General features: G+C 42.0%; 2 protein-coding genes across 14 annotated transcripts in view; both read right to left on the bottom strand.

Annotated features, from left to right (window-relative positions):
- Positions 1–1,321: 1,321 nt before the first annotated feature.
- On the bottom strand, positions 1,322–12,878 carry GET4 (guided entry of tail-anchored proteins factor 4). The gene is made up of 9 exons (XM_064725644.1): positions 12,656–12,878; positions 8,640–8,718; positions 8,151–8,232; positions 7,698–7,847; positions 6,006–6,144; positions 4,103–4,243; positions 3,943–4,018; positions 3,712–3,784; positions 1,322–2,640 (listed from the first exon to the last, which is right to left on the bottom strand). Exons 1-9 carry the CDS (start codon positions 12,811–12,813, stop codon positions 2,552–2,554), a joined length of 987 nt encoding a protein of 328 aa, XP_064581714.1. The 5' UTR covers positions 12,814–12,878; the 3' UTR covers positions 1,322–2,551.
- Positions 12,879–14,666: 1,788 nt separating this feature from the next.
- Positions 14,667–24,512, bottom strand: part of SUN1 (Sad1 and UNC84 domain containing 1) — a 31,475-nt gene continuing 21,629 nt past the window's right edge. For 9 of the 13 annotated variants that reach the window (XM_064725632.1, XM_064725629.1, XM_064725634.1 and 6 more), the window contains 14 exons: positions 23,093–23,191; positions 22,362–22,455; positions 22,188–22,246; positions 21,197–21,342; positions 20,822–21,046; positions 20,282–20,368; positions 19,862–19,905; positions 19,045–19,180; positions 18,251–18,505; positions 17,630–17,714; positions 17,107–17,222; positions 16,475–16,642; positions 15,555–15,647; positions 14,667–15,145 (listed from right to left, as the gene is read on the bottom strand). In XM_064725632.1, coding sequence (XP_064581702.1) covers positions 15,032–15,145; positions 15,555–15,647; positions 16,475–16,642; positions 17,107–17,222; positions 17,630–17,714; positions 18,251–18,505; positions 19,045–19,180; positions 19,862–19,905; positions 20,282–20,368; positions 20,822–21,046; positions 21,197–21,342; positions 22,188–22,246; positions 22,362–22,455; positions 23,093–23,191 — 1,721 coding nt within the window. In that variant the 3' untranslated portion in view covers positions 14,667–15,031. The remainder of the gene's footprint in view (positions 15,146–15,554; positions 15,648–16,474; positions 16,643–17,106; positions 17,223–17,629; positions 17,715–18,250; positions 18,506–19,044; positions 19,181–19,861; positions 19,906–20,281; positions 20,369–20,821; positions 21,047–21,196; positions 21,343–22,187; positions 22,247–22,361; positions 22,456–23,092; positions 23,192–24,512) is intronic. The other 4 variants (XM_064725641.1, XM_064725642.1, XM_064725633.1 and 1 more) reach the window with 1 other exon arrangement.

Below are 24,512 nucleotides of genomic sequence, written 5' to 3'. Positions count from 1 at the left end.
GTGGGACACCCTCAAAACATGTGTATTGTTTTAGCTATTATTTGTGTATGTGTGTGTGTTATAGTGCATATTCTGTGTATTTTCTCTGTAATAGTTCTTTATTTGTGCACACGTACACAAGGGATAGCTGGTTCTGAGGAATAGAGAAATAAACTTTATGAAGGGATTGTTGGCTATTCAGACAACTGCATAGTGGATAAAGTATAATATATAATGTATGAGGTGTTCATATGCACACATTCATGTACAGATGTAGCAGTCAGACATATTACATATATTACAAATATATAAGCTAAATGTATTTCACACACCTGTTTATGTATAGACATTTTTATACTTTGTTTTCTAAAATATGTGATGATATATTACATACACATGTGCATGCTTTATATACATATAATTTATAAATATACTTATAAATTTAGGGTGTATATCTGCATGCACATGTGTATGCCTAACTATAATTATACATTTAACTTATATTTAAAGTATTTATAAGTGTATGTTATCCACACACTGTCATTCACACATACTTACCAACCCAGGCACAGCAGAAGCAGGGAGAGGACAGACTGGGCTCCTTTTTTGTGTTTATAGGTAGCTATAAAAATTGTTTTGTGTGCACGTATAATTAAGAATAATATTATAAATTATATGTAATACAAGTATATAATTATTATCTATACAAAAAGCTGTTTTATCTATACAAAAAGTATATGTGTGTGTGTGTATACATGTATTTTAAATTCCTAGGTATATATTTTATACACACATAAGTTCTGTATATACTGTTGTAATTATTGAATATACATTTAGTATATCCACCTGTTGGTGCCCCAGCTCTGGAGCGCTGCCCTGCTGTCAGGGTGGGGGTTTGGGGTCAGGGCACACACAGAGCTCACAGTGGGGGCTGCTGGAGGCTGCAGACAGAGCTGAGGCAGAAACCTCACATTGGGTCACATAACAGGACACAGCAGGGAATACGTGCTAGATGCTGTGTACACCTCACACTGCCTTAGAGGCATTCCTGGCGGCCAAAAGCAATGAAAGCTGTGGTTCTAAACCTCTGCTGATAGCCCAGATTATTTATTAAATGTCTACAGCACCAGCCTGGAGAGGGAGCTCTTCCCTTAACCTGCTGCAAGGCAAAGCAAGCCCCATCTGCTCCAGATATTCCAATACCCCAAGAGAATCACACCTTCACAGAGGTGAAGTGAAGCACCGAGGGCTGGATGACCCACAGTGAAATGCAGAGTGAAAAAAACAGCAAGGAATATAAATCTCTGCTTGGGAAACTCTTAGAAAGCAGCAGTATCGCACATCCTGGTATAAAGTGTTTATTTGAGACTTCACAATTAACACAAAGTCTTCCTGTCAATGCCTTTTTTTTTTTTCATACAGTCAATAAATTTGTATTAATCCCTCCCCCATGCATGATTGCTGTTTATTAATCTAAGCCTTTTTATTTTCATCGTGAAAAAATAAAGCGTTTCCCCACCCTTTCACCTGTTCCCTGTACCAGACTGTGCTGCAATACAGAGGAGATGGAGAATGGCTATGCCTACTGCTGGGGGTGAAGTTACTCCATTATTTATTGATTTATTCTTTTTTTAACAGAAAGTGTTAAATGAATCAATCACCCAAGAAAAATAAATATATCATAAAGAACCAGAAGCTCTGCAGTATCCCTTTCTTGCCACCCAGTTCAAGCACGTACCCTGCCCACAGCAACGCTGCCGCCTGCACGTACAGCTGGGAACTTACACTGGCAAAATCTCTTCCAAAGTACAGCCACAAGCCACAGGATGTATTTTAGATGCCAAATTTTTATACCTAGGCAAGAGAGATCCAGCTGGAAGCCAATTACCTGCGTTCCACTGATGGGCTTTTACTCAAGAGCTATTCAACCTTGTGCTTTTCAGGAAGTATCGGCTAATCACACGCGTGGGCTCCGCCAGAGCCTGGCCTTGGGGAGAGGGGCAGGCAGTATGAAGGGTGTGCATGTTACTCATGGCAGTGGAAGCAAGTTCTTGTATCAATGTCTCTTGGATGTGCACCTCAAATTATGCAGCTCGGCTCGTCTCGCAGTACTTTTGGCACCAGCCTCGCAAATCAATTATTCAACTGCTCCCCCTGCCTTTCGAGATCTTCCTTGGAAGAGGGCAGAGGGCAAGGAGGCTTTCTCAGAACACAGATGGTATTGGGTAGGCCGTGAAGGACAAGCCCCATGTTTATGCTTTATTAAAGACTGTGCAAAAGGGAATACTGCATCAGAAACCGCAGACTATGTTTAACCAGTCCCAGCCGCTGCATCGGACACCCACTAACAACCGCTCCGATATTGGTTCGTTTGGCTACTTTTTGTTGGTTTCTTTCTTTTTTTTTTTACATAAATAATATAGACCGACAGTATAAACATTTCAGCAACCATTTCTAAAAGACCAGAGGAGCCCTTTTAGGAGCCAAGAAACAACTGCAGGATTCAAATTCCAAAAGTGTCTTTGGAGTCATCGAATCATCAGATTTACACGGCACCCAATGACAACAACATTCAGTCGAGCTCGATAGGACTGCTGTCTTCCTGACCATCTTCTGTGTCATCATCTTCCCCAGTTCCCATCAGACTGTTTAAAAGATTTCCTAGAATAAAAATACAGGACAGTCAAAATCACTAGTTTTACATTCTCATCTCAAAAACTTTTAATTAATATATTCCATCCTGCTGCAGTACAGATTTCTGTAACAAAAAAACCCCAAGAGTTTTGAAGTAGAAGAGTCTCACCAAGACATTAGTAATCCCACACTGGTTTCCATTATGAATATTGATTTGGGAAGCTGTATACTCTTAGCTGTTCACTGATACTGTTCCTTCTCTAAGAATACACTTGAAAAACCCAAAGTCACATATTTATGTGCTACAGTTGTGCCCTCAAAGGGGAGAAAAACCCAACTAAAAGAGGAAAAACACACCTCCAGCAGTGGAAAAAAACACCTCCACCTCTCAGAAAACAGTCACAGTCTGCATCATGCTGTAAAAAAATTGTTGAAACTCAGAGGCATCAATTTAAAGATGCCTGAATTGCTGAAAAGCAAATTACAGATGGTAAAAACATGATGTTCATGTTTTTCATCAGGCTTTGGGTATCAGTGAATTGATGTTTGCAGGTAAAACTTCAAGTCACTTTACAAAGAAGCTTAGTTCTCAGGGAAAACATTAATTTTATGCTAATTTCATTCAAGAGCCAGGAAATGAGGGCTGAATTTCTCTATTCCATTTCAGTCCTTGTAGAAGGGCAGTATTAATTTCAGAACTTCCTCTTTGGACACATTCATGTTGTATCAGTACTGATTAGATCTCTACCAAAGCCCCATACTTAGTTGAAGAAAAATCAGTCACTAAACTCTGAGGAAATTAAGCTTTAACACCAGTAAGATGCTTCTTTACATTAGGAAGCTATCTATACCATAATGTCAGAAATTAACCATAAGAGTCTTTTTAGTGCTTCTCCCCTTCTCAGTGACGAAAAGTCTACAAACTCCCACAAATCACTTTCACATGCAACCCATTCATTTTGTCTTCTAGAGCAGGGGCTGTTCCTACAGGCTATGAAAAGAATTATAAATTGCTTAGAACAGATTATGTGTTTCCAACACAGGTGTTTTATCCAGGTCACTGATCAAAGGCTGGAGGCAGCTCCAAGCAGAGCTTACCTAGCAATCCCCCGTAGGACGAGGTCTGCTTGGGCGGAACTCCGAAGAAAAGCTGTCCTATTCTATCTAGGTACTGCAGGGACACAAGGTGAAAAAAGGCAATTATTTCATTTACTATGGACAGAAGTCAGCCAGGCAAGGTAAGTCACCAGCTCTTCTCTACAAAGCTGGAGACAATCAGCCATTATTTCACTCCTTGAGTGAGCTAAATCCTGTTTATGACTAACTCACCTCATTATACATGGGGTCTCTTTTCAGTGAAGGTTGATACTGTTCACACAATACTGTAAATACTGTTAGTTTCCCTCTAGAAAGGAAACAACCAAAAATGTAATTTCAGTTAACAACTGAAAAGGAAACCAAGAAGGACATGACAGAAATCAGACTGTACCCATCAACTGCCAACAAGAGAAACCAGATGAAGTTTAGCAGTGGTTGCACAAAGGGTGGACCCTTCTCTATCGAAGGATGTTTCTGTGTGTATGTCGTAAAAACAACTGAGGCGCTGGTCTTATTTTTTAAGCAGAGAAATCTGAAAAAGGAAAGAGAATGGGGCAAGTTAAAAACAAAGGGTAGAGAAATGGTTTCACCACACAGAAAGGGAACCAAAATCACTTGTGCATAGAGGCCATGTCAGGCTTGAACTGATGGCAAAACAAAACTGTTAGAGATGGACATCTTTGGGGATGGTTTGGCCTTTAGCTGAGGAAGGGGAAAATCACTACTAGAACACACTGTGCAATAGGCAGGTTGGGAGGGAAAACAGACATTAAATATTTATAGAATTAGTTCAACCAGGATCTAAGCAGATTGTACAGGATAGTTACTAAAAGAGAGCATCAATTTGCAAAATGTGGAAAGACTGGCTACCCTGTAATTCACATGAAACTGATATTGCATCTACTGGTCCAGGATTTACTATGCTGAGTTAAAAACTGAATTAAAGACCCATTCATCCCCAAACACATCTCCTTTTAGTATGTATCTGTCAGTATTTGTTGACTCTGTCATTTTATTCCACCTCAACATAATGTGGCATCAGGACCACTAATAGCTTGACATACATGCCTAAAAATCTCATAATAAAGCTGCACTTTGAGCTCCCAAACCATTGTCCCCAACAGATCGATCCCTCAAACAGATCAAATCATTGTTCAGGTCCAGTTAATTTAACTGGCAATCCCTGCAAGTCCCATTGGCCTGACAGGCCTTTATCTGGGACAGATGCTGTCAGCAGGCACTAGGAAGGCTGCCACAAGCCATGTCATTTTTGATGGCAGGCTGGCCTCTAATTCTGCACCCTCACATGTGCAAGGGCTTGGGGCTGTTTTGCCTCACTGACAGCAAGGAACTGCCATTATTTTCATTAGAGAATAAACGACCATGCAAGAGGATTTAACACAGTATTTGACACATAAACCAGTAAATGATGCAGTAGAAGTACTGTATAAACACTGAAAAAATAATCTTCTAACTTCTTCACAGAATTTCTCCCAATAAAATTGTTTGAGTTCTGCACATATTGGATTTCCATAAAGGATTTGCTATTGCTCAAAATCACAGCAATCTATAGCAACCAGCTATGGAAAGCAGGACAAATCTGACATGACAGCTCACTGCTGCCAAAAGAGAGACAAACTTGCTCTCACCTCCTCCCTCTCCCCCAACACCTACTCTCTCCCTGACTCCCTGCCACACAGTCCTGTCTCCACCTCCTCCTCAGACTCCTCCATGAGCTGCCTTCCCTGCCTGAAGAAAGCCATCAGCTGATTGAACACTGTAAAATTGGCTTTGTCAACCTTCATTCTACATGAGCTCTGCAAAAGCACACAATAGCTCGCATTCCCACCTCCTACAAAGTAAATGCCAAAAATGAGAGCCAGCAGCAACTTTGTCAAGGCAAGAACCATCAGGCTGCTGCTCACAGAGCAGGCTGACCATGACAAATTGGCTCTTAGGGCCTGAGTGAGAGCAAGTTCTGTGCTAAACACAGGCCTGCTTGAGTCCAGTATTTGTAAGAACATATAGATAAGCCCTAACTAGACATAAAGTGGTGTTAATAACGCTAAGAGTTGTGCTTTCAGGGTTCAGGCAATTAATATAATTTCAGGACTTGACCTTAATACATTATTTTACTTTTTTTCTCCCCAGTCTGACAAATTTAACACATCGATTTTCAGACAGCTTTCTCCTGTTGCTCTGGCCAGTTTCACACTTTCTGTGTGGTTAAATTAGATTGGTCCCACACACAGTGTCATGTCAGCAGAGTGCTTCAGAAGGAGTTGAACACCTACTGTAGTACTGCCTGAGCTACAAACATGTCCACCTCACTGCGGTAGCCGCGGGACGAGGAGTATTCCACCAGCATGTTTGCACAGCCCTCACCATCTGTCGAGTGCAAGAAGTGATACCGAGATTCACTATAGTTTTGCTCTAGAAAAAGAAAAAGGAAAAGGCTTTTAAGAGATCAGTTCAGCGTACATGAACATAAAAATAAATTTATTAGGCTTGTAATTTATTAGCTGGTAGAAGAACAAGAGTTACAGGCGTGGTCTATAAGAAGATAGCTGGTAAAAAGTCTAAGGTACAGATAATTTATGAAGGGAGATAATAATAAATTTTACTCTAAGTACATTTGAACAACTGCTATTAAATGCAGTTTACTCAATTACAGCTACTGCTGATCTGAACTTTGGTTGTGTCATTTTGTCTAAGTGAATGCTGACACTTCATGTGCTATCACCAATGTCTGGGACAGGAATCAAGAAATTTCATATTAGACCAAGTGCACCAAGAAATCCAACAGCAGCTTCAGCATCCTTTTTTTATTCCCTATTTTTAGCTTAGCCCACTCTTGCTACCAAAACTAAAATCACTTTCATATGCTGAACAGAACAGCAATTATGCAGGAAAAATGGTGTAAGAAATGGCAAAGATTTGTTAGAACCTGAAGCAAATGATTGTGTAAAATCACAGCAGTGACAAAACTGGATATAGCTGCTAATATTTTGAATTTGAAAGCATTGTTTTAAAAATCTGAGCCTTTTGTGATGAAACTCAAAAAGCTACAGAATAAGAAAATGTAGGCATCTTGCTCTTCAAGAGAACAGTGAGCTACAAAATGGGGACTTATAGTTTCAGAATGCAACTGTTTCTTATCCTGATTGGAGCAGCCACCAGGCTAACACAAATCCCAGGAGGGCAGCTGGGGAATTGCCTATGGCACACAGAGAGGCTGCAGCATTGACCATTATTGGGTCAGGGCTGTTACATGAAACCACTGTCATCACTGGCAGCTACTGAAAAATGTAAAATAAACAATCATCTTGCACAGCTATCCATGAGAAACCACAGAAAAAATGGCATGTATTCAACTGTTCTCAATCACCTTTGCTATGTTTTGAACACAAGACTGTAAATACTGGCTATCATCCACAAGTATAATAATTATTTAGAGCATTTTGTGTTTTTCTTACAAGTGATAAAATGGCTCATAAATCAAAGGCAACAGCATTCATTTTGAAATAACCCTGTTGGCCAACTTCTCAAAAAGTACTTCATTACAGTCCAAAGACTGTTTTGGATGCCAGGTGATGTTTTTCAATCTTTGTCATGTTTATCCAGGATTTAAAAACAAAAATACTTGCCAACAGAACATCTTTGCTCCCCAGCAATTTTCCTCCTAATGACACAATGAAATTACCTCAATGTCTAAAGGATCAACCTGCCTTTTAAAGAGAACCTCTCTGCAGTTGTGTTTTGGATTTTGCACTAATATAGAGCTATAGACCCATTTTTTTCCTGTAACATTAAGAAGACATTAATGCAAAAATCAGCTAATATCAGAACACAATCAATCAATCAATCAATCAATCAATCATTTCCATCTCAGCTTCTTTAGATTATTCCCAAAGCAGATCTCTTATAACACCTTGCTTTCAACATTTTCAAAGGAAAACACAGAAAAGCCAGTTGATTTTTCTTACCTTTCCACAGGGTAATAGCTAGTAACTGGTGTAGTTTTGGATGTCCAAGTTTTCCTGATCCCCCACTGGACCATTTTAGTGCTCTGGATACGAAAGCCACTCTTTCAGGAGAATTTGGATCCATTAAACTAAACAATTTAGCCAAATTTTCTAGAAGCAACAAGATTGAAAAATGTTTAGCATTAAGAAAAATCAGATGATCTGCTGCTTCTAATGCAGTTTTAAGATCCATCCTTAGGGACAGGCAGCAGTGTTGGTTCCAAGCATGCCCACAGAGTCATCAGGAAGCCACAGTTCTCCAACAAAGTTTCCCCCAGACCATTCCTATGTGGAAGATAACCCTTAGCAATGTTGGGAAGGCATCCAAAAAGGATTGCAACTTTCAAGACCATTAACAAATCACTGTGAAGGGAAAGCCCAACTAAATGCCACCAAGAGCAGAGGTCAGCTTACCTAAAAGGTCTTCTGCTACTTTTGCATCTGACTTCTCCAAAGACTCCAACACCAGCATGGACAGATCAGCAGCACTGTTTTGCTACAAAACAGACACATACTGGCAGTGATGAATGTATCAGGGCACAAAAAGAAACATCAAGCAGAATTTTGGCAGCAGCAGGTTTAATGCTTTTATCAACAGCTAAGGCACAGTATCAAGTCTCAGCCTTCCTGATAAAGAAATTATAGTGATTTGATGGCATCAAAGAGAAGCCTCCAGGAAAGCAGAACACAGGCATTGTTTGGATGCTCCCAAACACTACTGCTGCATGTTCCAGCTTGGCATAACCATTCTTTGTGGAGAAAGGCTCAACAAAGAGATAAAACAAAAGATTACAAACCAATTACCCCAAATATTTACTACTGGGAACTCACCATTCATTTCTCAAAATCTTGGGAGTAACAATTCCCTGCCCTCAAGCCACACACACAAAAGCAGTGACTTACCTGGTTATGACTGAAGAACAGTAAAGCCCCTGAATACATTAGTTCTCTTGCTTCTGCATGTTTTCCTTGTGACATATACCTGAAAAAATAGCAAAGCCATGATAAAAATTACCACTAAGTAAGCTGAGTATGCTTAAAGTTACTTATATTTAAAGGATTAAAAGTTGGCTAAAATTTAAAATTATGACAACAAGAGATTTGTTTTGAAATCAGGTTAGTTTCAATAATGATGTAGCTTGAACTGCAAGTTGCAATTTTCTACTTTAGACCTGATGGAATGATACAAAGAAGATAAGAATGAAAATGGAGAGAGCTACAAATATGTTTGGGACTGGAACAAGAAAAGGGAATGAGCCCAAGACTTCAACTGAGCAAAATGTTCTGAGCCTCTACCAAAGCCATCCCAGTGAAACAACTTTTGGAATATCTCCTGGAGAGCTCACTGACCTTTCCACTGGTCCAAGTCTCTCTGAGTCTCTCTGACCACAACAACTCTGCCAGGGGACATCAGCCTGTCCTGGCCCTCTGTGAACCAAAGGAGCTCATCCCTCATGGGTTTGAGAGCAAGACAAGCACAGCCAGCAAGATTCAACATGCAACACTTCAAAAAAAACCAAAATATAATGCTTCAAACCACACCTTCCACCTTTCTCACTTAAGAGTTAATGAAGAAATAAGGAATTAAATATAGAATTTGCTCCCAGTGGTTACCTCAGGACCTCTTACCACAGAGCTGTGCCTGCAGCCTCCTGCACATCATCACTGCCAGCACTGCAGCTCTTGGAGGGTCCCAGCTGATAAACACAGCATTTCCCATAAAAGCAGTTTAGGTGTGGCAGAGTTTCCAAACTCCATTTCTCTCAACTGCTACTCAAAAAGCCTGTGCTCTCAGTAGCTGATTTGTTCATATCACAGAGGTGACAGCTCTAATCTGCTGGTCTGGCACCTGCACTTTGGTCTGTCCCCTGTGACACACTGGCTGGGCTGTGCCCCTGTCACCCCTTTCTGTTCCTGGGGCTCAGGGCAGCCCCTCTGCCCCTGGAGGGCCCCTCAGGCTGCCCCAAAGCCCAGGAGTGCCCGTGGGGTAACAGAGGGGTTGGTGGGACAGCAGGACAGCGTGGCCATGGGGTCACAGCAACCAAAGGGACAACCAGAGCATCCCAAACCTCTGGTGCTGTGCCCCAGATTCCTGTCACACGTGTCCCCTACTGGTAACATCACACAGACAACAGACAAGAGAGGAAACACTCCTTCCATCCTGCCCATCAACTCTGAGAAACACCAAGGTCTTTTATCCAAAACAGAGCTGAAATAATGGAAGGCACAATGGTAGTTTTGGAATAATTCTCAACAACTCAATCACCATGGTAAATGTGAGTCAAATGAATCCACAGCTCCAATGTTTTTATAGTTGGGCTCCCATCCAGGTTTGCTCCTGGGAGTTGGACTCAGCATGGATCCACTTCCACAAGTTCTACTTCCAGTAGACTCACAATGCTATGTGGAAGCTCCTAATCTGAGAATTATTACAGACAATACTACAAGCTGCTGAAAACAATTTTACTATATAAAATACAAAGAGTTGGGGTTTTTCAAAGAACTTTTATCAGAAAACTTGTCTAATAAAAATAAATATTGATGACATCGCTCTAAATGGTATTTAAAACAAGAGAAATCCTGGAACACATTATTTACACCAGAAAAATGACCTACAAGTGTCAGTGAAATAGAGATGGATGGAACAAGGATATTACACTTTGAGGAGTGACCCAGTTACCAAATGATGAAGAGAGAAGATCTCAGCCCAGCCTGGGGAGCAGCAAACAGCACCAGCTCAGGTGTGGCTGGGGGAGCTCAGGGTTAGGCAGGAACAGCAGTTTCCCACCTGCTCTGTGGATCACAGAGGGATAATAACTCTGCAGGAGGCAGGCTTATGGTAATCTTTCCTCCTCCACTTCTTCCCCTCCTCCACCCTAAAATACAGCTCAGTGCATGAAACTGAGTCAGGATTTCAAGTTCACCCTCTGACAGATGAGACAAATGTTTTACAGGCCTGTGTGTTTAAAGGGAATAAGCACTGGCTAACCCAATCACAGTTCCAGAGTTCAGGTCACCCCAATCAGTATTAATGTGTCTATAAATAAAAATGCTGATTTTTATCACATTTTACAGAGGACTGACAAGACTACCCAGCCATGCAAATGTCACCCTTTCAATTAACTGAACACATCCTTTCACTTGTATTTAAAATGGAAAAGGCAGGATCTTTGATTCCAAATTAATTCAGGGAGGCTTCAGTATGTGAGTTAATATATCCAGAAGATTGGAGAAGTGACCTCCTGAGCCAAGACTTCTCACACCACTGCAGACACCACATCACATAATCCCTACTATAAAATAGGCCAGGCTTTGTCTTAAATTTAGATTTATTCTCAAATACAATTTAAGTCTTAAGGCCTGGGTGGTGCCTGGCTGATCCCATCAGAGGGGTTATGGAAGAACAAACTGATTTAATGTGATGGTGCTGGGACACAGGGCAGGGCAGGGCAGGCTGGCTGATGTATGCTGGGAGCAGGATTATGCACCAAGGACTTTCCTCCCCACTTTCTTCCATGAATTCTATTTTTCTGTGCTTACTCATAGGCCTGTTCTCATCCTAACACACGCGAGGGCTGAGAAAAGGGGACACAGGACAGGGAGGGTGGACCTCTCACTTCAAGAAAAACACTGAGAGGTTGGAATGTGTCGAGAGAAGGGCAGTGGAGCTGGGGAAGGATCAGGAGATTGAGTCTGATGACAACAGCTGAGGGAGCTGAGGGGACTGAACCAGATGTGGCACTCAGTGCCACTGTCCAGCTGATGAAAGCCAAAAGTTGGACCTGATGACATCAGAGGTCTTTTCCAGCCTAATTGATTCTGTGAATCAATTTCCGTTCTGTCCTCTCCCAGCAGAACCACAAGTAAACAAAACTGGGGGCAGCTGAGGAAGCCCCTAGAACAAACACCTTCTTCTGTGCTCCTGCAGGCAAGGGTCTCCATGTTAAAGTCTGATGAGGAAAGGGTGACCCCTGCAAGGTGCAGCAGACCTGAAAAATGAAGCCTAAAAATGCTTTGCAATAAAAACAATGTCCTTATGACAAAAGAGGCAGTAGTAGCACTTCTGAATAAAAGCCCTGTTCTACTTAGTCACTGTCATGTACACAAACACTACACCAAGTGGAATTTATTCCAAAAAGCTCCTCCGAGCAGGCGATTCTGGCCACCCTGAGAGCTGCCCCTTTCCGAGCACGGCTCCAGGGTTACCGTGCCGTGAAACAAAGTAACCCCGTGTCCCTGCTGAGCAACAACCAACCTCCAAACCCCGCAACCCTCACGGCAGCCGCTGACACTCACACGGAGCGGCAGAGGACCGCAGCTCCAGGGCGGGCCCGGGGCACGGAGCGAGCCCGGACCGGAGCGCCAGGGGACACCCGGGGAGACACCCCCGGCCCATCCCGCTGGCCGGGGGGCCTCACTCGGCCTGGCCGGAACGCGGGGCCACCGAGCGGCGTTGGGGGACGGGGGCCGAGACTCCGCTCTGCCCGTGACCTGCGGGCAGCGTGACGCAACAGCCCCGGCGCCTCACCGGACAGTGCCCGGGCCGGCGGGGCGCGGACCGGGCCGGGGTTGGCCTCCAAAGGCCGGCAAGCAGCGGCTGCCCCGCCGCCCCGAGCCGCGGACGGAGCCGGCGGGGCCGAGGGCGGTGACGCGGCCGAACCGGGCCGGGCCAAGCCAAGCCTGGAGTCGCCGCTCCCCGGCCCGGCCCGGCCCGGGCCCCGCTTGGGCCGGCGCCGCGCGCCCACCCCACCCCGCCCCCCCGCGGGCCAATCAGAGAGCGGGGCGCGGAGATGGACAGGCACCGCAGCCAATGGGGAGCGGCCGTGGGCGCGGCGGGCGGCAGCGGAGCAGAGTGCGTGGGAAGGCTCTGGAAGGCCGGGCGGGGGAGGGGCGGCGCGGCGGGCCCGGCGCGGCCCTACCTGAAGAACAGCGTCCGGTACATCTGGTGCGCCTCGTAGTAGTCACCCTTCTCGACGCTGGCGCGCAGCTTGCCCTCCACGCGCTGCACGCCGCCGCGGTTCCTGCCGCCGCCGCCTTTCGCGGCTTCCTGCTCCGCCGCCATGATCGCCGCCGCCATCAGCGCGGAGGACGGGGAGGGGAGGCGGGAGCCAAGCGCATGCGCACGCAGCGCCGGCGCCCCGCTGCCCGGCTTCCGCCCGCTCGGACGGCGGCCCGCGAGGCTCAGCCCGCGCGGCTGCGCGCGGCGTCCCGAGCGGTAACGGCGGCTGAGAACGGCGTGAGGGGAAGCCCGGAACGCGAGGCGGGCACGGCCGGGCCTGGAACCACGATAGCGGAGGAAACCGCAGGATAACCTTAATAAAAATCAAGGAACGGCGGATGGAGCGCGGGCAATGAACCTGGCTGAGGAGTGCTGCGGCGCAGGGATCAGGCAAGGCTGAGGGCACAGGAGTTAAAGCAACCCCGCATCCTCCACACAGCTGGAAAGGATCTAGAACCCACCCAAAATGTGCTTTTTCCCCAGGCCCCACCAGCCACACGTTGCTCCTGGTCCTGCCCCTCCCAGCTTTGTGCCCCTGCCCCTTGTAAAAACCTCAGTGAAACCCCCCAACCCTGCCCCAGCTCGGAGCATTGGAATCACATTGCATTGGAATCTTTCCTCACTTATTTAAGCACCTGATTAAAAAAAAAAAAAAAAAACAGAAAAGAGGCTTTATTTCTTGTTTCAAGTATTACATGCACTTTCAAAAATTAAAACTTTTTATTTAAACATCTCAATAGCATCTTGTCAGTTTGGAGGCAGCAAAGAATAACAGACATTTTGAAAAGCATTTACAAAAATACATTGCACAAAGTCCTATCTTGCTTTTTTAAAAATAAGTTAGTGTTATTCAAAATATTCCCCCCCAGCTACCTAATTTCAATTTATACAGGATAATTCTAATTTTAAATATGTAACCTATAATATGAAAACACCTGTACATGTGTCATCTACTCCTCTGCGTAGGCCATAGGTTCTGTCTCTAGGTCGAGTGAAAAACAGTTCTTCACATGGAGACTTTTTGTATTTCAAACATTCGAGGACTGTTGTGCAACATACATAACTCAATTCAGAAAACCAGTCAGCAGGTCCATGTGTAACAGTTCTGTGTAACTACAAAATGCACTAGGAACAGCAAGATAAAAATTCTGCAAACGAGTGAATTTCAGGAATTTTTCCAAAAAGGATCTTCAAAGCAGCAAGGCTAAGGGGGGCAACAAGCAGTTTCACCTTTTCTATGTGAAAATGTTGTTTCCAAGAGCAACTCTACTCCTCTGGTACCCGACTAAGGCTTTGGGGAGGATCAGGAATGCCCGTGTTTGCACCAGCAGCGCTGAGCTCGAGTCCCTCTGGTAACTGTGACACAGCGAGAATTGCTTCAGGCTTGTTTTCCACACACTGAATTCTCACAGTACAAAAGGAGAATAACAATCAACCAGTCTAAGGAAATCTTGTCCCACTTTGGACAAAGTAAGGTAGTGCAGCTGCTGTACAGCAGTGTTTACTGAGCAATTCAGCAGGCTTATCAGCTCCGAGCCCGTCAGTCAGTACATCAAGGTCGATGTGGGATTGACACTAAAAAAAGAACAAACTGGCCAAGTTGCCATGGTAAAAACCCTTAAAATAACTTTAAGCAACTGAAGTTATCCCTGACTTTTAGAGCAATTCACGGCCACAAATTACAGTAAAGCATTCTCAGTCGCTGGTGTTGAAACTGGTTTTGGTTGTGTTAGCTTTCCCTGACAGTAGTATTTATTGTATTCAACATGTAGCAAAGAAGCCCTTTTGGATCCACCAAAAAGGTTACAACCAACTGTCAACTGAAGGACACCTTTAGCCACAGTCAGTGTTCAAAATGTACCACAGTTTTTGGCTTATGGTGCCAAGCTAGCAAAAGTATGCAGTTGAGTCCTGGATTAAAAAAGAACAGATTCCTAGTTGCAGAAAGTGTGGTTTATTCTTTTTAAAAAACCTATACATTCATTTGTAATAAAACGTGTGTCACCTGTTTGTCAGCTGGGCTTTATGAACCAGAGCTGTTTGCATGCATTATTTCTCTCAGCATGGACACAGAAATATGAAGCAAACTGGCAATTACAAGCTGAGCCTTAGAGTAAATTAAAATTGGGGTTTATACATTTCTGCTGACAGTCTTCTGCCTTTATCAGAGGATCAACAGTTCTGCAGTGTGCATCTTGCATCCTCGTCCTTTACAGATTCCAGTGTTGTAGGCTTCCCAGTATATACAGATCAGGAACAAAATGTACAAAGCAGCCACCCCCAGCTGTAGTGTGCATTACTGGGCAGGTTTCCCGTGCACTCTGAACCGATACAGGCAGGTGTACTCCACATGGCCCCAGTTAGAGAAAATCCTCAGCTCCACTATTTGGAATGCATCTTCATTTTTCTCCTGGAGGAGGAAAAAGCAAACACACAAATCAGTGTCAGGGCTCTGGGATAAACATCTGCAACTGAAGCTTTCTTAGTTATTAATGACTGTTGTTAATTGCAGGGACCTAAGCTATGCCTTGAGAATTTTCTGTTCCTTTGAGAACCTCCCTTGCCTTACAATTACTTGTGAGTCTGAAGCAGCACGGAACAGACTCTCCCCATGTTTGGCAACTTTCCCCCATCTGTGTCCACATAACAAATCTTCCTCCCCTCTCATCTATTCAGGCCATGGGTTTGAGGCACAAACCTCATCTTCCACAGTGTTCACATGAGAACAAGGCCTTTTCCCTTCACTGCTCATTGCACACAAGTGTAGAAAATAAAAGTACCTTTCTCCTGACACTTTACATCTTATAATCCAGACTCACCATCACTGGAAACATCTGCAGTGGTTCTCCATCTTGATCATAGACATACTCTCCTAGAAGCTTGCCTTCTTCCTGATATTCATCATCCAGACCCTGTAACAGCAGCAGAAGAATTTTTACTTCCATCAAATCAATGGAATTTCCAATCAAACCCAAACTAGAAGCATGCCTACACAGAGTATCAAGGAACAGCACCTGAAGGTTTATTAAGCCAGGATCAGAATGTTTTCCATGAATTTAAAGTTCAAGCACAGCTGTGTATTCCAGTTTCCTGCCCTATAAATAGCTGTGCTGTTTACATGTTTTCATGGTCAAACCCTTTAATTTTCATGGCTAAACCCTTATCACAGTGTACAATATAAACTGTTCAGGACAAACAGTGAGAGAACATCAAGGTTGAAGTCAAGATTCAGATGCTTATAGGTGACAGTTTAAGCATTTAGAAAAATGACAAGAAGTTCCCAGATATCATAACTGCTCTCTGATACACCCTGTGGTCTGTTCTGTTCTGAAATCCTGCCTACACAACTGTGGTGCTGGGGAAAATGAACTAAAAAAATTATTTAAGGCACAACACAGTTAAGCTGCAGAGACAAAATGGGAGGGATAGTGGGTGGAGAGAGGAAGAATGGGAAAGAGGATGAAACGAAATGTATGAAAAAACTAGATCAAATAAAAAAACATCATCTCCCTCCAGGAGTGTTTACTACTGTATAGAGCAAGAGTAAATAGCTCACCCAAAATTAGTTGCAACACTTGTTATTCATAATCTCAAAGCTCACAAATAAAAGCAATTTTTAAGAGCAATGAGTGAAACAGTTTATCATCTTAGCTGTCCTTGCTCAAGTTACTCTCCTCCAAGGTATGTAACAAAAATATTCTGTGTTCAAACATCAACTCAAAATCAGAGACAGACTTACATATACTGCAAAATTCCTAGGAGCACTGGTGATATTTCCTGTTGGTGAAAGAGTTTTTGGTATGTGTTCCAATGTAAAGGCAGTTGGATAGATCTTCATGGAAAGTCTCACCACAAGGTAGCCCTGGGATCCTTTGAAAGCCCAGCAGTTCCCTGGGTACATGTCCGGCTGCACACAAGGAAGGTGGAGAGAACAACATGGGACACAACAACAAAAACAATGTTGCAATGTTTTCTAGTTTATTGCAATAAAGAGTTGCAATGAATTCTGAGTTCTTAGGGACAGTCTTAAACAGTAAGGTGCAGAAAGAATCTCCTTGGTGGAACCTTCAGGAAGGCAGCACACCCACCTGAGCTACCGGGGTGTTTGGAAGACCTGCCTTGAGATGAGTTCTCTGCAGGAGCCCTCCCACTCTGCACAAGCCCAGTGCAGCACCCAAGCTTCCTGTGACTCTCAGTTTTGCTAGACTAGGACTTAAGCTGTGCCCAGAGACTGACAGAAGAATCCCACTCTTAGAAACAGCTCCAAGTACCTGTGTCCCATTACAGAGATACACCCAGCACCCAAAGAGCCACCCAAACCACTCCACACAAAATAACATTGCTGCATTTGTTTCCTTGGCCTTTCATTACCTGAATCACCACTCTGGGAGACTGAGAGTAGTACCACAGAGGAATGCCAAAGAGGCTGATTAATGCTGTCTTGGTCTCATAGGTTTCAGAACAGCGAGTACTCAGAATGCTGCCACCTCAAAAAAGACAGAGCAGGTTAGCAGAAATAGAACTCTTCAAGAAGGAATGAGCAATTAACACAGATTTATATAAAGCTTAATGAATACCAGATAAAGATATAGTTAAGATCTAATAACTTTCTGTGGATGCAATGCTTCTATCACATACAATGTTATTTTAAGAATAGGTTAAAGGTTTTTCATTTCTTTCCTATCCAGTTTTAGATATATTGAGAATTATTCTATCCATGTCCATGCACACCTAGGCTGATGCACAGGCCTGTAAACACCATCACAGATTGTAATGATCTGATCATCAGGCAACACACAAAAATGCCCTACTAAGCTTTACTCTTCATTGTAATATTTCTAGTAAATACTACTAAGAGCATGAGTAGTAAAATGGTGTTTCCTCTACTATTTACCTCCAGATTCCAAGGCAAAATCCACCATCCCAGTCTTGTCTTGAGAGTAGAGTTTCAGTGCATTGTTTACAATAATCTGTGCTTGCTAGAGGTGTACACATACAACAGAATGGAAGGAAAAATATTTTAATAAGATCAAGCAATAAAATAACTGATCTTTACCTATCTGTGAAGTTGCAAGCATCTTTTTGAGATGCTGCACTTCATCACAAGTCCTTGAAAGCCTCTGCCAAGACAGAGGCCACTTTTAATGGACGGTTGTCTGTCTTAAAATACAAGTTCATACTGCATCTTGACTGCTGGTTTGTTGTTTGTTTTTTTTTAAATCTGCATTCCTTCTTCCCAAGACCCTGAGCTGCATTTCTCTGGTGTACTTGTTTCTAGGGAATTCAATTTTCAAGATAGCACACGTTAAAAAACCACAAGTGTTGACAACAGGCAACAATCAATGCTGCAATAATCCACTCGATAAAACATTTTCTGCAGTTCTCATTTCAGCTGATGTTCCTGACATCTCCTAAAATCATTAACATTTATGTTGACAGTCATGCTCCACAAAATGCCCATGAAAGAACTCTTTCCTGTTTTAGTTGAATTTTTGAGGCATTAAAACTCACTCACCGCTTCTGTGATTCCAGAAATCCCTGCATTAGTCACAGCATTTGTAACTACTTCAGATGTTACTTTTTGGTTTGTTACAGACATATGGAGAGTAATATTTCTGAGGATCTGCAACTCCAGATCCCGCAGCACAGTCTGTAGATCACTTTTGCTCACAAAATTGGAGGTAAGCCACTGGAGAAGTGATTCAGGCAAGTCTTCTTGTTGATCACCAAAAAGCAATAGCTTGACAGATTCCTTGACCTGAGCATCTACCTAGTAGAAGCCATTAATAATTACAATTATTAGTTTTTATAAATATATATAAAATATACAACAGGTACATAGTTAGACCATTATCACAAGTCATTATTTAGGTAAAAGTTGATAATCCCATTTCAGTATTGCTGTATTTTGTGGGCTACATTCCAGTCAGACATTTAAAAGGCTTCAAAAGAACTTAGGCAGGATTTTTTAGAAATAACTCTCAGATAACAAACTTAATTTGATTTTCCATGAGTTTCTTTTCCCTATTTCCATGGATTAGCAAAATACATCAACAAATACTGTGCAGAGAACTGCTACTATGTCATAGCTTCCAAGTAAACCCCTGCCATTGTAGAACACAAGCAATAACCCCCTCCCTAGTAAAGTGTTATGCACTAATGGAAAAATTCACAGTAACCCTACATACAACACTGTCATTATTTAAGAATAATACTACCCCCATGTTACTGATTGCACTGTGTTTCAAGAAAATTAGTGACCAAAACCAACATCAAATTTTACTGGGACAGAGAAGTTGCAGAACCTACTTTTTCATGAATGACATCCATTTTCTCACAACTCGTCTTCACACTTTCCCCAGATAACAGCTCTGATTTCATAGAAGCCAGCTCCACTTCTAGCTTTTTAATTTTGGACATAAGCAGACTGTATTGATCATCATCTCTGACAAAAACAAGGAGTCAATTATTAGGAAAGAGTAGTTGGAATCATTCCATCAACTTCCAAGGTGTGAGAATATACTTGTCTAATACAAAGTGCTCTTCTAGTTCAATTGTTCACCACACACAGTGAACTTGCACTTGTAACACACTGTTACTTAAGGCATCCTTAGAATTATTATATTCAAAGCAAAGTATTTTGAAGTAATGGAAAAATCCAGCAGTCATGACTTCAGATTTTCAGGCTGACAAGTTAATAACTCAAACATATACAGATCTGGGGGAATTTAAGGGCTTCTGGCAAACCAGTCAAACCTTTTGTGAGTTTGCCACTGGTCAGAGTGAGTCTCAGGCTACCTCACTCAGCCCAGAGTAACTCCAGAGGCAGTGCTGAGTTACAAACAGCAACTCATACATGACCAGTATAGATCAGTGTCCAGTGAATGCTATGAAAAAAGATCTCAACTATCATTCTAAAGCCATTTTACATTTAATTTTAATTTAAATGGCAATTCAGCAAATAAACAGAAAACCAAGAGACACCACAGTTGAAATCCAGTACAAGACAGAAGTGCTCTTGCTGACAGTACAACCCTGCAGGGTCAGTTAACTGACACAAGATAAGGATCACTGTCAGCTGGCATCAGGAGTGAAAAAGCAAAATGTATCTGAAAAGTGCCTATACCTCACTGATTTTGATTTGGCCAGGTCGAACTCCTTCTGGATGTCCTAAAAAACACAAAAGTTCAGTTTTAACATATATAAAGAAATTCAAGTGAAAGAAAGGAGGATAAAGAATGTTAAATGAAAGGAAATTTTAGCACCACCTGTATGGGACTGCACACACAATTATGTTTGTGCCTCTATATAACAAGGTTTCAGTGCAAACCTGCCTCAATGGTCAAGGGAATAATTTTTCAACTTTGGAATGTAACCCTCTCCAAGAAAAGGGAACCAAAATACAAACAAGTTATGAGACTTGGGGAACTGTAACAGCCACAGTAAAGGAAATTGCTGTTTGGAACAGCAAATTTAAAAAAAAAAATCAATATGTTTTATCAACAGGTTACAATTAGAACAAGTCAGCAAAGCTCACTGTCAATACCTTGGATTCAGCTGAGAGTTTTCTAAGAAGTTCTTCCAGCGTCTGGATGCGCAACTCATGCTCTTTGTGTAAAGCCAGGAAATCAGTCTTAAAAAATAGAAGAAAAAGAGGGTGTATTTGTTTTGGAGTACAAATACCATAATTGATATTTTCTGAAAATTGCACTTTTCATTCCATTCTGTGAATGATTAAGTGATTTATCCTGCAGGTAGTGTGAGCAGTAGGGGTTATATACAGGGAAGTTTACCACAAAAACCCTGCTTTGTCACCAGCCCTTCCTATAGTCTTCTTTATTTGTATAGAAACAGGATAAATCCAGCAGCTTTTCAGCAGTGTAGGAATCTACTTTAGGCCACCTGTCTGGAATTAATCCTTTGTCATCAGTAACAAAGGAGGAACAAATGCCCACAACTACTCCCTGGCCCTTACTACCTATTGGTTATTTGTAGAGCAGAAAAAGAATCCTCCAGTCAAATCACTCACAATCTGCATTTATATAAAAGAACAATCTGTATCAGGAAACATCAATAACTGTCTTACCTTTTCCTCCAATTTCATATCTTTAAGATATTGACTCACGACGTTTTTTATTAAATTCAAGGTTTCACTTCTGTCACTCATTGTGGCAACCTGATCTTGAAGATTCTGGAGCAGGCTCATCACTTTGCTGTACTCTTTGTTTCGGTCATGGCATCTGTCAGACACGAAGGCCATTTGCTTTTCCAGCTCACTTATACGACCAAAGTCAAAGATATTTATGGTATCCTAAAATATAAAGATAATGCTTTAATGTATAAAAATCAACTTATCTACATTACTCTTGTGCAACAAGTAATTACTGCAAAATACTGAAGACATGGAAGTTAAGAGAACTTTAAATATATGCAAGTTCTTCCCTAGACTGTTCTCCCTTACCATTGGAGGTTGCACAGAATGAAAAGAGTCATCTTGTGGTTCAGGAACATGAACAGAATCATCTGTTCTCTGTATTGTGCCAATTCTTGTCCAGTTCAATGGAGGTAATAATGAAATGAAGCCATCAAGCCCCCAGAACCACCAACCTAGAACAGAAACAAAAAGCTATATAAATATATATAAATAAATGCTGCTCTTTATCTCCATGGAAAATATGTTGCATGATTCACTTACTACATATCACATTGCATAAGAGCTAATAAAAATTGGAAGAAACTTCCATGGAAATAAAATAGCATTTCACAAGATTACACTTATTTTGGTAATATCTTAGTGGGAAGTAGCAGCATTTTCTGCACAGGGTAAATTCTTTCCTTGTCCACCCTTATACAAAGGACTTTGAATCTCCACTGTAATTTTCCAAGAAGCTTCATCTCCACAAAATAGCTGCAAGTTTTTAAGACACAAAGACATGAAACTGCTTTTCAGAAATGGCCCAGCACTTCTGGTAAATACTTCAATTTGTTTCATTTCAGTTGACAGCTGGCTGAACACTGTCTACTAACCACTCTAAAGTCAGCTGTATCTTAAGCAACTAAAGCAGGGTCTAGAGCAAAGGAAAGACTTTGGATGAGTTGGTAAAAACTTAACCACACTTCTGTGGAGGCTGACAAAGGAATCAGTATCCAGCCTACACTTTCATTGCTACTCCTATGAAGGGAGGTAAAGAAAAAAGGACTTCAGTGCATTTACTTATTCAGCCACTCTTTCTAAAGAGCTCTATGCAATTAAACCAAGGATATTGCTTTTGTGACAAGGGGAGACATTGCTGACTTGTCAGTACCCTGGGAAGCCTGAATTACTGCCCTGTTCACAAACAAACTTGCTCTTTTGCAGTTCTGCATCTTCTTCATAAATCAATTCAAAATGCTATTTTGGAGCAGCTGTAGTACACACACTGATTTGGATTAAAAGTGAACAATTGACATACCTAGCAGAAACAGGAGTGGGATAAGAAACAGTAACCACCTGTAGTTCTTTGGAAGGCATCTAGAGAAAGAGAGGACAGTTTACAAGAACGAACACATTTACCATGATTAATTGATTTATATTATAACTGAGTAAATAACTTGATCACAAAACAATTACTTCAAAGGATACACACCTTCGTACAAGAAACACCTTGAGCAAAGACATCAGAGTAACAAGTTGATACCACCCAGTTCTAAGCAACCTGAACATGCCAGAAGCTGCCCTCCCTGGAAGACAAAAGGAGGGAGTGTGAAATGTAATTACTGCAGCACATGTTCAAAGAAACCAAGCAGAGGGACATGCAGCTGTGACCAACAAAGCTTTGCAGAGTGGAGAAATGCATGAATAAGGCAATGCATGCAGCTTACTGACATCTAGATACCACAAGTGTGACAGCATTGTAACAACAGCTACTCAACAAGGTCAACAGCCATGCAAAGAGATGAAATGCTCTTTTGTTATGGCAATGCTACCTCACTGAAAATTCAGTATTAATGTCTGAACACAACTTATCACACACTGGAGACCTCAGTATGCTCCAGGAAACACACAGATTAGCAGCAGCAGTTTTTGGTAAGGGGAATACCAATATAGCAATTGACTGCCAAACCAAACACACCCCATTATTCTTGACACCCCATATTCACACACATTCCCTCTGGTTAGTCTCCTGTAATGCCTGTGAACAGGAACACACCCTCTCATTAAGCACATTTTGGTCAATAAAGCAGCACATGCATCTCAAGACACAAAAGCTACCGCACAAGCACAGCTGAATCAGTGTAAGCCCCTGCAGTCCCCAAATTTGTCAAAAGGAGCAGGCAATGCACACACACACACAAACACAGAGATTGGAACAGTAACCTGGAGAGAGAATGGCCAGCCAAAGTAGAGACAACACCTTCTGCGACACGAGCCAGCCCGCGGCTCCCGCTGCTCGCAGCCCGTGAAGCACAAAGTAACCTGGGTACAACAAATGGACCCCATGTGGTCACACACACAAAGCAGCTGCAGGTTCCCTTCAGTACACTGAAACAGGCTCAGCCCCTGCCCATCACAGCTTCTGCAGAATTTTAAACTGTACCTTTCAGTAATCTCAAATTGGTTCTTCACTACTCTAAAGCAAAGCAAGCCACTAGTAAATATGAGGTCAAGAAAAACCAAGAGAGTTTAGAAACTGAATTCTCATGGATAGAGATAAACAGGCTGAACACCACCTGTGCAGTTAGAATATCACTTTTCCAAAATCCAAGTTTACATTTTGTAACATGTTTATCTAACAATGCCACGCAAAGTGTAGCAGAGAATAGCAAGAGTACTACCACAGAAACAAGCTTTAAGCACATCATTACTTTAAAAGCATCTTATTTGTTCAAAATTATACATCAAGTTCATTATCTGGGTTACTGTGCAGAAGTGAGAACAATTAAAATTTCAAAATTCCAGTGATGTCTAAGAAATATTGATAAACAATAGAAAGTATTCCCACTTAGAAGCTGCAAGCAGTAAATTTACATTAAGCTAAGTGTTCAGTAGGATAGTTCTGTATCTCTTAAAGAGAACAAAACTACCACCAACCTCCCCATCCAATGCACTGAAATAAAATGCTGTAACTTAAAGCCTGCTGAGGCCAACAAATACTATGTCCAAGACTAGGACCAATCTTTCTACAGAACAAACTACACCATATATGTTTAGAAAATAAACCTACATTCTTAGATTAGCAGGTATGCCTGGGTTAATCTGAGGGATTATAGATATACCAACCCAATGTTTTGCAAATCATTTAGGTGATTGAAGTGTCTCAAATCATTTTCCTTTCTTTGCTGAATAAAGAGCATTCAACAGATCCTTGATGTCATTCAAGCTAGGGAACGCTCATCTCACAGGGTAGATTCTATCCCTATACAAGATTCCTGTAAAAATTGACTATCACTAGAACAAAAATAAAATATTAAAACCCCTTTATTCAAATAATCTGCATAACAGTATCTCATACCTTGCTTTCATTTAAAGTCAGCTTTTCAACCTAGGAAGAATACAGATCTCCCAAAAGTGCAATAAATTAATCTGACTTGTTCCTTCTAACATATGAGGTGCACATTACCCTACACCTTGTTTTCACTAACAGGTAAGCAGCCTGCCAAGCTTGTACAAAAGCCAAAATCAGAGCAAGAATTCAGACAGAAGAGGTGTTAAGGAAGTTAGTTGTCTAGGCACTTTACATTTCTACCCTACTTTGATAGATGAAGAAAGGAAAAAAAGCCCAAACACAAAACGTGTG

Source organism: Zonotrichia leucophrys, chromosome 14 (genome assembly GCF_028769735.1).
Source record: "Zonotrichia leucophrys gambelii isolate GWCS_2022_RI chromosome 14, RI_Zleu_2.0, whole genome shotgun sequence".
Classification (NCBI taxonomy): domain Eukaryota; kingdom Metazoa; phylum Chordata; class Aves; order Passeriformes; family Passerellidae; genus Zonotrichia; species Zonotrichia leucophrys.
The sequence above is the reverse complement of the archived record's forward strand: the minus strand, read 5'-3'. Positions and strand labels throughout refer to the sequence as shown.